This window comes from Oncorhynchus tshawytscha, linkage group LG11 (assembly GCF_018296145.1).
Source record: "Oncorhynchus tshawytscha isolate Ot180627B linkage group LG11, Otsh_v2.0, whole genome shotgun sequence".
In the NCBI taxonomy this organism is placed as follows: Eukaryota; Metazoa; Chordata; class Actinopteri; order Salmoniformes; family Salmonidae; genus Oncorhynchus; species Oncorhynchus tshawytscha.
The window spans coordinates 17,156,635-17,169,377 of NC_056439.1; the positions used below are offsets into that span (position 1 = coordinate 17,156,635).

The 12,743-nt window shown below is 47.8% G+C and overlaps 1 protein-coding gene across 5 annotated transcripts in view; it reads right to left on the bottom strand.

Annotated features, from left to right (window-relative positions):
• Positions 1–12,743, bottom strand: part of syne1b (spectrin repeat containing, nuclear envelope 1b) — a 142,230-nt gene that overhangs the window by 94,594 nt on the left and 34,893 nt on the right. For all 5 annotated transcript variants that reach the window (XM_042329845.1, XM_042329843.1, XM_042329844.1 and 2 more), the window contains 10 exons: positions 12,601–12,731; positions 11,406–11,502; positions 10,895–10,993; positions 10,349–10,536; positions 2,352–2,475; positions 1,969–2,135; positions 1,556–1,709; positions 1,214–1,417; positions 721–892; positions 327–585 (listed from right to left, as the gene is read on the bottom strand). In XM_042329845.1, the coding sequence (XP_042185779.1) occupies positions 327–585; positions 721–892; positions 1,214–1,417; positions 1,556–1,709; positions 1,969–2,135; positions 2,352–2,475; positions 10,349–10,536; positions 10,895–10,993; positions 11,406–11,502; positions 12,601–12,731 (1,595 nt within the window). The remainder of the gene's footprint in view (positions 1–326; positions 586–720; positions 893–1,213; positions 1,418–1,555; positions 1,710–1,968; positions 2,136–2,351; positions 2,476–10,348; positions 10,537–10,894; positions 10,994–11,405; positions 11,503–12,600; positions 12,732–12,743) is intronic.

Consider the following 12,743-nt stretch of genomic DNA (forward strand, 5'->3'; position numbering starts at 1 on the left):
TTTAGTCAACTAATATGTCTGTTTGGGATTCTTGTCAATTTGCTAAATTTATTAGGAATTAGGAATTATGTTCCTAATTATGTTCCGGCCCCCTGACGATCCGCTCAAGAAAAAAAACGACCCGCGGCTAAATCTAGTTGATGATCCCTGCATTAGAGAGTATTGAAGAGAGAGAGAGTAGCAGGGTATGGCCCAAAACCTAACTTGAGATCCAGTTGCATAACCATTGACATCAATGCATGATGTACACCGTCTTCCAAGTTAAACGTGTTCAATTTCATGTTTGAATTCTGCTCTTTGTGACACTAGCATTAAACTGTAGTTACCTCTGCTGTAGGGCAAGTGGGCTGGGTTCTCTGAGGCTCTGGTGGTCCGCCTTCTCCTCGATGTCCTCCACACTCTTCAGCAGCTGCTCCTTCCTCTGCCTAAAGGAGCTCCACAGCGCTCCCAAAGCCTCTGCCTCGCTTTGCTTGGTCCCCACCAGGTTCCTCACCATGTCTAGCTCTCCACTGAGACCATCAGCCAGCACCCGGCACGACGTCCGGGTGCCTCCCTCTGCAGTGCTGCTCACCACGTGTAGGTGGCCTTCAAATCAAATCAAAACTTTATTTGTATAACACGACGTACAATGTAGAAATACAAAGTGCAGGGTAGCAATACAATTCAGAGGAACAAATACATCAAAAAAATAATAGGAAATTAAATCAATCATAAAAATACCTTTACAGAGGCTGCTGTCCAAGCTGGCTGCCAGGTTCTCCAGTCTGCTGATGTCTGGGACCATGGCCTCCAGTTCTCGCTGGAGCTCTTCCACCCGACCCCGGTCCCAGCTCCCTGCGCTCTCCACCGTTTGCCTCAGGCCTCGTAGTACCCCTGCAGCCTCACCGTGGGTCTGTAGGAAGGGAGGCATAAGACAGGCTGTGTTTTTTAACTCCAACATGTTAACCCCTTACACTCTATTTAACAACTTTTGAATGACTATCCCAAACCTTACCTCTTACCTTAACCCTGACCCTAACCTTACCCCTAAACCTAACCATATTCCTACTTATTGAATGTTTACTTAAACAGGTTTCAGCAACATCTGGGTACTCGGAAATGATGACCAAGAAAGGACGCAGGACTAAGGCAAGCTAGCCAGCCAAAGATTACCTTAACATGTTGTCTGGTCATGTTGTAGGACCTATGCCCCCCTATTCAGCCTATATCTTACCTCCAGCAAGGCCTCTAGCTTCTCCAAGCAGTCCAGACGGACTTCAGCCAGCTGCTGGGCCTCCAGGTAGGGCTGTAGGCAGCTCCCCTGTCTCCCCTGGAGGAGCTGAGCATCTTGGGGATCACACGAGGCACACAGACCCTCTGTCTGAAGCTCCAGGCTCTCCCTCATACCGCTCTGCTTCTGAAGTGCAGCCAGAGTCTCCTACAAAAGACCATATAGGATGCAGAGGAGTAGGAAGAGGAGATGTCATATATAACACTGTTATTACTGATATCTTACAGTAGAACAGACAAACAAACAAAATACATTATTGGCCAGTTGACCGTACCCAAGTCGTACCTTGACTTGGGCCACGGCAGGCTGCAGGTCAGTGATGTTGACCTGGGAAGCTGAGTGTAGGTTGGAAAGGAGAGTCTCACTCCACTGAGAAAACGTATGCAGGGCCTGGTCAAACTGCTCCACCTGGGACAGGTGGCTCTGGAGCTCCTGGATTCTGTACAGTATGCAAATAACAGACAAATCTATCAACTGTGTGCTGTGCAGTAGTAGTAAGACCTAATTATGTTGGAAATGTGATGTGACAAAACAGACTTGATTTGGAAGATGTACAGGATCCATCTGCCAACAATGACAGTCTGTAGTCAGTAGTGCACTACATAGTATAGTGAATAGGGTGCCATTTTGGAGGCAGCCTGATTGAATCAATGTGTTACTGCTGAACCGAGCGACAAACATGCCATCTTCTGACTGACCTGTGAGGGATGAGTTCATTCTGGGTGCTCCATCGCTTCTTCAGCTGCTCCAAGTCCTCTCTAAGCTCCCTTGCCCGCTCCACTGGAGCAGTGGGGTACAGAGATGTTCCCAAGGTCACCAGGCCAGTATGGAGGGGCTCCAGCGACACCACCTCATACTGCAAATCCTACAGAAGACAAGCTTTTGTTGAGCATCTACTCAAGCAAGCCTTTCAACAAAATTATTTCCCATACAGAGATTAAATCTAGTTCTGGACCAAAAAACACCTTTAATGGAGAATCTTCAGGCTTAATATGTCTCGGAAACTGGCCCTAATTACATATGGAACCGTGTGCAGGATCAGTCCAGGAACAAAAATTCAAAATGGATGAATTTACAGTACCTGCAAGTCTTGCAGCTCACTCTGTAGCTTTGTTTTATCTGCAGGCAGGCAATGGCTCTCAGGTTTGGATGTAGACTCACATCTCTCCAAGCAGGATACAAAGCTAGAACGATCCTTCTCATACCTGAAACAAAGTATCCATGTTTAAAGACTCAATGCAGACAACTTTATCAATATCAAATCATTTCTGGGTAACAATTAAGTACCCTACCGTGATTCTTTTCAATTAAAATGGTCAAAAATAAACAAAAATAGCTTCTTAGCAAAGATCAATTTCTCAAGCAAGATTTTGCTCGGGCTGTCTGGGATTGGTCTGAGGTGGGAGGGGAAAACTGAAAACTAGCTGTTATTGGCAGAGAGGTTTGGAACTCTCTTTCTTATTGGTCTAACAAATGTACCAAAATTCAATCCCACCAAAACAGGATGACATTTCAGGCAGTCTCTTCAAACAGCGCTTACACTATAAGTGCATTATCATCATTTTCACAATTTCCTAGTATTATTCCAACCTAGGGCTGTGGCGGTCATTAAGTCTTGTCAGCCGGTGATTGTCAAACAAATAACTTTCGGTCTCACGGTAATGGACCATTAATTAACACATTTAGCATCTCCTGGCTTCCACAAGCCACTGATTGTCACGCCCTGACGATAGAGAGACTTTTTATTCCCTATTTTGGTTAGGTCGGGGTGTGACTAGGGTGGGTAATCTAGGTTGTTTTATTTCTATGTTGGCCTGGTATGGTTCCCAATCAGAGACAGCTGTTTAGCGTTGTCTCTGATTGGGGATCATATTTAGGCAGCCATTTCCCCATTGTTTTTTGTGGGATCTTGTTTATGTGTAGTTGCCTGTGAGCACTCCATAGCTTCACGTGTGTTTGCTCTTTATTGTTTTTTTGTGTTTAAAAAGATGTAATAAAAAGATATGCAACCCATATCACGCTGCGCCTTGGTCTGAATGTTATTTAGACGATCGTGACAGAAGATCCCACCACACCAGGACCAAGCAGCGTGCCCAGGAAGAGAAGGTATCCTGGCCTTGGGAGGAGATCAAGGAGGAGAAGATATCCTGGACTTGGGAGGAAATAATGTGAGGACACGAAAGCCTTCCTTGGAAGCAGAAGGCAAAGAGAGAAGGGAAGACAGCGACGACACCGGGGTTCGCAGCCAAAACAAAAGCCCAAAGAACAGCCCCAATAAAAAAAATTGGGGGGGTGGCACACGGGGTGGTCGGCGGAGCCGAGTAGTGAACCAGACCCAATCTGGGAGAAGATGGAGAAATTGGAGGAGAGTGAGCGGAGAGAGTCAGAGACCGTCAGTGAGTTGATGGAGAAATTGGAGGAGAGTGAATGGAGAGAGTTGTTGTGTTGGTGTATGATGCACAACATTCGCCCTAAGGAGCCTGTCATCAGTTTGCTGCCACCTGAGTCAGCTCTCCGTACTCGTCCTGAGGAACTTGCTAGCAGTCTGGTAAAAACGGCTCCACGCACCAGGTCTCCAGTACGCCTCCACAGCTCAGTACGTCCTGTGCCAGCTCTCCGCACTCGCCTTGAGGAGCGTGTCATCTGTCCGGTACAATTTGTACCAGCTCTACGCATTAGGTCTCCAGTGCGCCTCCACAGCCCAGTACGTCCTGTGCCAGCTCCCCGCACTCGCCGTGCAGAGTGTGTCATCTGCCCGGGACAATTTGTGCTAGCTCTACGCACCAGACCTCCAGTACGCCTCCACAGCCCAGTACGTCCTGTGCCAGTTCCACGCACTAGGCCTCCGGTGTGCCTCCCCAGTCCGGTACGTTCTGTGCCTGCTCCTCGCACTCGCCCTGAAGTGCGTGTCACCAGTCCGATGCCACCTGTGCCGGCTTCACGCACCAGGCTTCAGTACGTCCTGTGCCATCTCTCCTCACTCGCTTTGAGGAGCGTGTCATCTGTCCGGTACAATTTGTGCCAGCTCTACGCACTCGACATGCGAAGTGTGTCATCGTTCCGGTACAATTTGTGCCGGCTCTACGCACTAGGTCTCCAGTGCACCTCCACAGCCCAGTACGTCCTGTGCCAGCTCCCCGCACTCGCCGTGCGGAGTGTCATCTGTCCGGGACCATTTGTGCTAGCTCTATGCACCAGACCTCCAGTGCTTGCCCTGAAGTGTGCGTCACCAGTCCGGTACCACCTGTGCCAGCTCCACACACTAGGCCTCCAGTGCGCCTCCCCAGTCCGGTACGTCCTGTGCCTGCTCCTCGCACTTGCCCTGAAGTGTGTGTCACCAGTCCGGTACCACCTGTGCCAGCTCCATACACTAGGCCTCCAGTGCGCCTCCCCAGTCCAGTACGTCCTGTGCCTGCTCCTCGCACTTGCCCTGAAGTGTGTGTCACCAGTCCGGTACCACCTGTGCCAGCTCCATGCACTAGGCCTCCGGTGCGCCGCCCCAGTCCGGTACGTTCTGTGCCTGCTCCTCGCACTCGCCCTGAAGTGCGTGTCACCAGTCCGATGCCACCTGTGCCGGCTTCACGCACCAGGCTTCAGTACGTCCTGTGCCATCTCTCCGCACTCGCCTTGAGGAGCGTGTCATCTGTCCGGTACAATTTGTGCCAGCTCTACGCACTCGACATGCGAAGTGTGTCATCGTTCCGGTACAATTTGTGCCGGCTCTACGCACTAGGTCTCCAGTGCACCTCCACAGCCCAGTACGTCCTGTGCCAGCTCCCCGCACTGGCGGTGCGGAGTGTCAGCAGTCTGGGACCATTTGTGCTAGCTCTATGCACCAGACCTCCAGTGCTTGCCCTGAAGTGTGTGTCACCAGTCCGGTACCACCTGTGCCAGCTCCACACACTAGGCCTCCAGTGCGCCTCCCCAGTCCGGTACGTCCTGTGCCTGCTCCTCGCACTTGCCCTGAAGTGTGTGTCACCAGTCCGGTACCACCTGTGCCAGCTCCATACACTAGGCCTCCAGTGCACCTCCTCAGTCTGGTACGTCCTGTGCCTGCTCCTCGCACTTGCCCTGAAGTGTGTGTCACCAGTCCGGTACCACCTGTGCCAGCTCCACACACTAGGCCTCCAGTGCGCCTCCCCAGTCCGGTACGTCCTGTGCCTGCTCCTCGCACTTGCCCTGAAGTGTGTGTCACCAGTCCGGTACCACCTGTGCCAGCTCCATACACTAGGCCTCCAGTGCACCTCCCCAGTCTGGTACGTCCTGTGCCTGCTCCTCGCACTTGCCCTAAAGTGTGTGTCATCAGTCCGGTACCACCTGTGCCAGCTCCACACACTAGGCCTCCAGTGCGCCTCCCCAGTCCGGTACATCCTGTGCCTGCTCCTCGCACTTGCCCTGAAGTGTGTGTCACCAGTCCGGTACCACCTGTGCCAGCTCCATGCACTAGGCCTCCAGTGCCCCTCCCCAGTCCGGTACGTCCTGTGCCTGCTCCTCACACTTGCCCTGAAGTGTGTGTCACCAGTCCGGTACCACCTGTCCCAGCTCCACACACTAGGCCTCCAGTGCACCTCCCCAGTCCGGTACATCCTGTGCCTACTCCTCGCGCTCGCCCTGAGGTGCGTGTCACCAGTCCTGTCCGGTGCCACCTGGCTTCCGGCGAAGGTTCACAGTTCAGAGCTTCTGGCGACGATCCCTAGTCCAGAGCTTCCGGCGACGGTCCCCAGTCAATAGCTTCTGGCGACGGTCCCCACAGTCCGGTACCTCCTACGATGGTCCACGGTCCGGAACCTCCTGCGACAGTCCACGGTCCAGAACCTCCTGCGGAACGGTCCACGGTCCGGAACCTCCTGCGACGGTCCACGGTCCGGAACCTCCTGCGACGGTCCACGGTCCGGAACCCTCCAGCGACGGTCCACGGTCCGGAACTTCCTGAGACGGACCACGGTCCGGAACCTCCAGCGACGGACCACGGTCCGGAACCTCCAGCGACGGTCCACGGTCCGGAACCTCCAGCGACGGTCCACGGTCCGGAACCTCCAGCAAGGGTCAACGGTCTGTAGCTTCCAGGTACGGCATCCAGTCCTTGTCCATGGCAGGAGCCTCCCTCTGCGCCTGTACCCAGTCCAGGTGCGGTGTCCAGTCCAGCTCCATGGCCTGATCCTTCCTCTGCTCCGATGTCCAGTCCAGGCACGGCGTCCAGTCCAGCTTCAAGGCCAGAGCCTTCCTCTGCACCGAAGTCCAGGTCAGGTCCAGTGTCCAGTCCCGCTCCATGTCAGGAGCCTTCCTCTGCGCCGATGTCCTGTCCTGCTCCATGGCCAAAGCCATCTTCTGCGCCGGTGCCCAGTCCAGGCACAGCGGCGAGTCCAGCTCCAAGGCTGGAGCCTTCTTTTTCGGTGCCGATGTCCAGGCACGGCGTCCAGTCCCGCTCCCAGACCAGAGCCTTCCTCTGCGCTGATGTCCAGTCCAGGCACAGCATTCAGTCCTGCTCCATGGCCGGAACCTTCTTCTGCGCCGGGGCCCAGTCCAGGCACGGCGTCCAGTCCCGCTGCATGGCAGGAGCCTCCCTCGGTGCCGGTGCCCAGTCCAGACACGGTGTCCGGTCCCGCTCCAAGGCCGGAGCCTTCATTGGCGCCGGTGCCCAGTCCAGGTGCGGCGTTCTACCCAGCTCCATATGCTTAAATTAGAGTTTTTAATGTAACTTTAGTTGTTCTACAAACTTTGGGCTATATGTTTTGATTTTTAATACATTGTAAGGCTGCATGATGCGACTAATGATGATTTGAAAAAAGTTGCTTGAAAGGCATGAGCTCTGCTTTGTTTTTTGCGCAGGCTGTACACACTACATCGGTCACTCCTTCACAATTTGACAAGCACTTGATAATGCCTAGAATTTCACAGCATGCCCTTTGTGTGATCATAAAGCATCCTAAAAAAATGTATTCCTTTTGAGGCCAGTGGCCGCTGTGCGCTTCTCCCTGAGTGCTGCAGGCTCCATCATGTGATCGAGTCTTTCTCACAGGCTATAAGTGAAGACAGACTCATTGGGGATGCAACTGCGCAAGCCCTTATCCAATTCCGAGGTGCATATTGAATATGTTGGAAGAACTGTCCACATTTGCTATTCTTCAGCCAACAATATGAGTAGGCCTAACGAACAGCAAAAGCCCCAGCCTATGTCAATCTACTATCTCCCACAGAACAAAAGTCAACATATTCTATTCTGTCCAATAAATAAATATTCCAAACATAGTCTGGGACAGTTGTGGGATGCGATCGATCCCAAATTAATACAAGCACTAGCATCAAAAAAACGTTTTTACGCAATGAGCCTGACACAACAGATCAGAACATTTAACTTCAAATGTTGATCAACTATTAGGCTATTTCTTCACATTATAAGCAAAGCAATGCGCACATGGTAGTAGGCTATAAGCGCAAATGTTCCATTTGTGGAAAACACCATTATCAGAAGTGACAGCAAATGCAATTATGCATGTAATGTTTTTATTAAAACTTGAAACTCACGCGCTGCTTATGTATGCCACTTGGGCTCTACACCCCTTGTAAAGCGGATTAATGTGCTTAATTTTAAGAAATTTTAAGAACCTTATTAAAACATATAGGCCTATGGGCTAGGCTACATGACTATGATTAGAAAAAGATGTGAAAAAAAGGTATTGTTTCTTAAGCTGGGCATCATTCACAAGTGATAATATATAAGTGATAGGATAATATTGTCAACCATCAGATTATTCTTGATTAATTATTGTCTTTACATATACTAAATAATATATGTGTGAAATTTGATTTGATTTAGAATGGACCATTATCAAGCACCTGTATCGAAACAGGGTCCGTCGGAAGTTTACATACACTTAGGTTGGAGTCATTAAAACTCGTTTTTCAACCACTCCACAAATGTCTTGTTAACAAACTATAGTATCTACATTGTGCATGACACAAGTATTTTTTCCAACAATTGCTTACAGACAGACTATTTCACTTATAATTCACTGTATCACAATTCTAGTGGGTCAGAAGTTTACATACACTAAGTTGACTGTGCCTTTAAACAACTTGGGTAATTGACATAATTTGAGTCAATTGAAGGTGTACCTGTGGATGTATTTCAAGGCCTACCTTCAAACTCAGTGCCTCTTTGCTTGACATCATGGGAAAATCAAAAGAAATCAGCCAAGACCTCAGAAAATAAATTGTGGACCTCCACAAGTCTGGTTCATCTTTGGGAGCAAATTTACGAACGCCTGAAGGTACCACGTTCATCTGTACAAACAATAGTACGCAAGTATAAACACCATGGGACCACGCAGCCGTCATACCGCTCAGAAAGGAGACGCATTCTGTCTCCTAGAGATGAAAGCACTGAAACATTATTGAAGATTTATGTTAAAAACATCCTAAATATTGATTCTATACATCGTTTGACATGTTTCTACGAACTGTAATGGAATTTTTTGACTTTTCGTCTGGCCTGCGCTTTGTGAATTTGGATTTGTGAACTCAAGGCGCGAACAAAAAGGAGGTATTTGGACATAAATTATGGACTTTATCGAACAAAACAAACATTTATTGTGGAACGGGGATTCCTGGGAGTGCATTCTGGTGAAGATCATCAAAGGTAAGTGAATATTTATAAAGCTATTTCTGACTTTTACTGACTCCACAACATGGCGGGTATCTGTACGGCTTGTTTTGTGTCTGAGCGCAGATTATTGCATGGTGTGCTTTTTTGGTAAATCTGACACAGCGGTTGCATTAACTCTTGCGACGAGCAAACCCGTATCAGGGAGCGTAATCATAGCCTCAAATGCATTAGCATAACGCAGCGGACATAAATACGCAAAAAATCACAAATTAAATTAAAGGCTGAGGCTGAGAAATCGACCGGAAAATGCTGCAACTATAACGCCAAACTTTTTTCAAAATTTGCTCCATAATATCGACAGAAACATGGCAAACGTTGTTTAGGATCCATCCTCAAGGTGTTTTTATCGATAATATATCCGTCGAGGCAATTGGTTTCTCATAAGAAGCGATTGGAAAAATGGCTACCTCAGTATTTTACGCAAGATTTTCTGCGGGAGACACCATGTGAACATGTGACCTACAAAGACGTCACAATGCTGTAGACACCTTGGGGAATACGTGGAAAACGTAAGCTCATTCGTAGCTCATTCACAGCCATATAAGGAGTCATTGGCATGAGGCGGTTTCAAAAAATGCGGTACTTCCTGGTTGGATTTTTATCTGGGTTTCGCCTGTAACATCAGTTCTGTGGCACTCACAGACAAAATCTTTGCAGTTTTGTAAACGTCAGAGTGTTTTCTTTCCAAAGCTGTCAATTATATGCATAGCCGAGCATGTTTTCGTGACAAAATATCTTGTTTAAAACGGGAACGTTTTTCATCCAAAAATTTTAATAGCGCCCCCTAATGCATAACTGGTTAAAGGAGAAGTTTATCTAAAGTTCCATGCATAACACTTGTATTTTCATCAACATTTATGATGAGTATTTCTGTAAATTGATGTGGCTCTCTGCAAAATCACTGAATGTAATGGAAGCAAAACAATACTGAACGTAACGCGCCAATGTAAACTGAGATTTTTGGATATAAATATGAACTTTATCAAACAAAACATACATGTATTGTGTACTGACCTAACATAATTGTGCTTTCATCGTAAAGCCTTTTTGAAATTGGACACTGTGTTGGGATTAACAACAAGTTTGTCTTTAAAATGGTGTAAAATACTTGTATGTTTGAGGAATTTTAATTATGAGATTTCCGTTGTTTGAATTTGGCGCCCTGCACTTTCATTGGCTGTTGTCATATCGTCCCCGTTAACGTGATCTAAGCCATAAGAAGTTCATTAATAAATGTACAAAAACTAGTGTTTCAGAGCTAAAAGCCCAGTTTCCCAGATTCATACTAAGCCTAGCTTTGGACTAAAAAGCACTTTCAATGGAGGTTCTTTAGATGCTTTAATTGAGGACTATGCATAATCTGTGTCTGGAAAACCTGCCCAAAATGTCTCCCTCCAGCCCAGCCTTCCTACTTTTGCCATAGAGACAGCAGTTTCTCCAGGGTGTTCTGTTTGTCCTTGGCCTGCCGTAGACTCTGGTCATAGCTGGTCTGTAGAGCTGCCACGGCCCTCTCAGCCTGCTCCCTGTCACTGAGTCTACGTGCCCCAGCAGACAGGGACAAGAAGGCTGCCTTCAGCCTCTCCAAGCTCTGGCACACATCCTGGGGGATACAAAGCAAGAACCACATAATGAAATAGAACATTTTACGAAAACAACACCATATATTATATATAGCGCTACAAAGACAACACTAGGGAAAAGACAGCGAGACAATATTGTCAGTCAAATGGCAGAATCTCATAGGTGGCAGTGTGCCAGGGAGATGATCTGAATGTGCAACCTTAAAGCTAAAAATGTCTATCTCCAAGGAGAAGAAATAGCAGAGGGAGACAATTGTGGTCTTATGTCTGACATGAAATTTGATTAATGAATTAACCTAAGTAAGTAATTAAATAAGTAGTTAGTAAGATATAGTCAGTATATCGTAATGATGAAACTAGAGCGAATGAAAGACATACCATGTGGTTCTGGAGTCCTTTGTAGGTCTCTGACGAGGAGGTACAGGAGGTGACAGGATGGTCCAGTTTCTCATGGAGATCACCAAGAGTTGTTTCGGCCTTTATTAACATAATTCAGACAATCATTGACTTTGACATTCATCATCTGCTCCAACACCTTTAAAGGGGTACTTCGGAATTTTGGCAATGAGGCCCTTTATCTACTTCCCCAGAGTCAGTAGATACCCATAAACTACTAGTCATTGCGCTAACACTAGTTAGCATTGGCTCACGAAACTAGCTCTAACTTCTTTCATACTGGACACAGAGACATCAAAATGGTATCCACGAGTTCATTTGACTCTGTGGAAGTAGATTAAAGGCCTCCATGCCAAAATCCCGAAGTATCCTTTTAAGGGATATTTTAATTGATTCTAGAGGTGACATATAGGTAGCTAGTGGTAATTCTAGCAGTGATGTCTCGTTCTCCCGAGGTTACTCGAGTAACCAAGACTCTTTCTGTCAGTCGTACCTCTTCAAGGCTGGTGTGGAAGCGGTGCTGTGTGGAGGAGCTCTCCTGTAGCTGTCCATTTAACTGGTCTACGCTCTCTCTCAGCTCCTCCCAGTACCTGAAGATGAAAAGATAATACTCAGCAACTTTTTGTAGCACAACGTAGAAGATAAACACACAGGTTCCAATCAAATCAAATGACATTTTATTGGTCACATACACGTGTTTAGCAGATGTTATCGCGGGTGTAGCGAAATGCTTGTAAAAGGTTCCAGAACAAGATGTCAAAATATACTCAGTGGCCAGTATATTAGGTATACCCATCTACACTGAGTGTATAAAACATTAGCAACATCTGCTCTTTCCATGATGTAGACTGACCAGCTGAATCCAAGTGAAAGCTACGATCCCTTATTGATGTCACTTGTTAAATCCACTTCAATCAGTGTAGATGAAGGGGAGGAGACAGGTTAAAGAAGGATTTTGAAGCCTTGAGACAATTGAGACATGGATTGTGTATGTGTGCCATTCAGAGGGTGAATGGGCAAGACAAAAGATGTAAGTGCCTTTGAACGGGGTATGGTAGTAGGTGTCAGGCGCACTGGTATGAGTGTGACAAGAACTGCAACGCTGCTGGGTTTCTTCATGCTCACAGTTTCCAGTGTGTATCAAGAATAGTCCACCACCTAAAGGGTATCCAGCCAACTTGACACAACTGTGGGAAGCATTGGAGTCAACATGGGCCAGCATCCCTGTGGAACGCTTTCGACACCTTGTAGAGTCACCGCCCCGACGAATTGACGATGTTCTGAGAGCAAAAGGGGTGCAACTCAATTTTATGAATGTACAAATGTTTTGTACACTCAGTGCAGTACCAGGTCGGACCACCCTTTGCCTTCAGAACCGCCCTATATTCTTTGGGGAATGGATTGTACAAGGTGTGGCGTTCGAATGTTGCTCAATTGGTATCAAGGGACCTAACATGTTCCAGGAAAACATTCCCCACACCATTACACCTAAGCCACCAGTCTGTACCGCCATTGACTGCTGCTGCTGCTGCTTACGAAACAAATATTTCTGTTTTAAAAAATTACATTAACATTTCTGTATTTTAGCAGATGCTCTTATCCAGATAAATGCCCATTTACATCGCATTTAGATGTTTACAGTCAGTGCATTCAACCAAGGTAGGTAAAAAAAATCCACAAATCAGTACCTGCCAATCTGGGTGAGCCGGGCCTTGACGCGGGCTGCCTCCCCAGAGGAGATAAACTGGGCCAGAGCCTGGGAGTCTGCCTCTAGCTGGGAGAACACCTCCACCCTGTCCCCCAGCTCCATACCCACCGCCTGGGAGGAGAG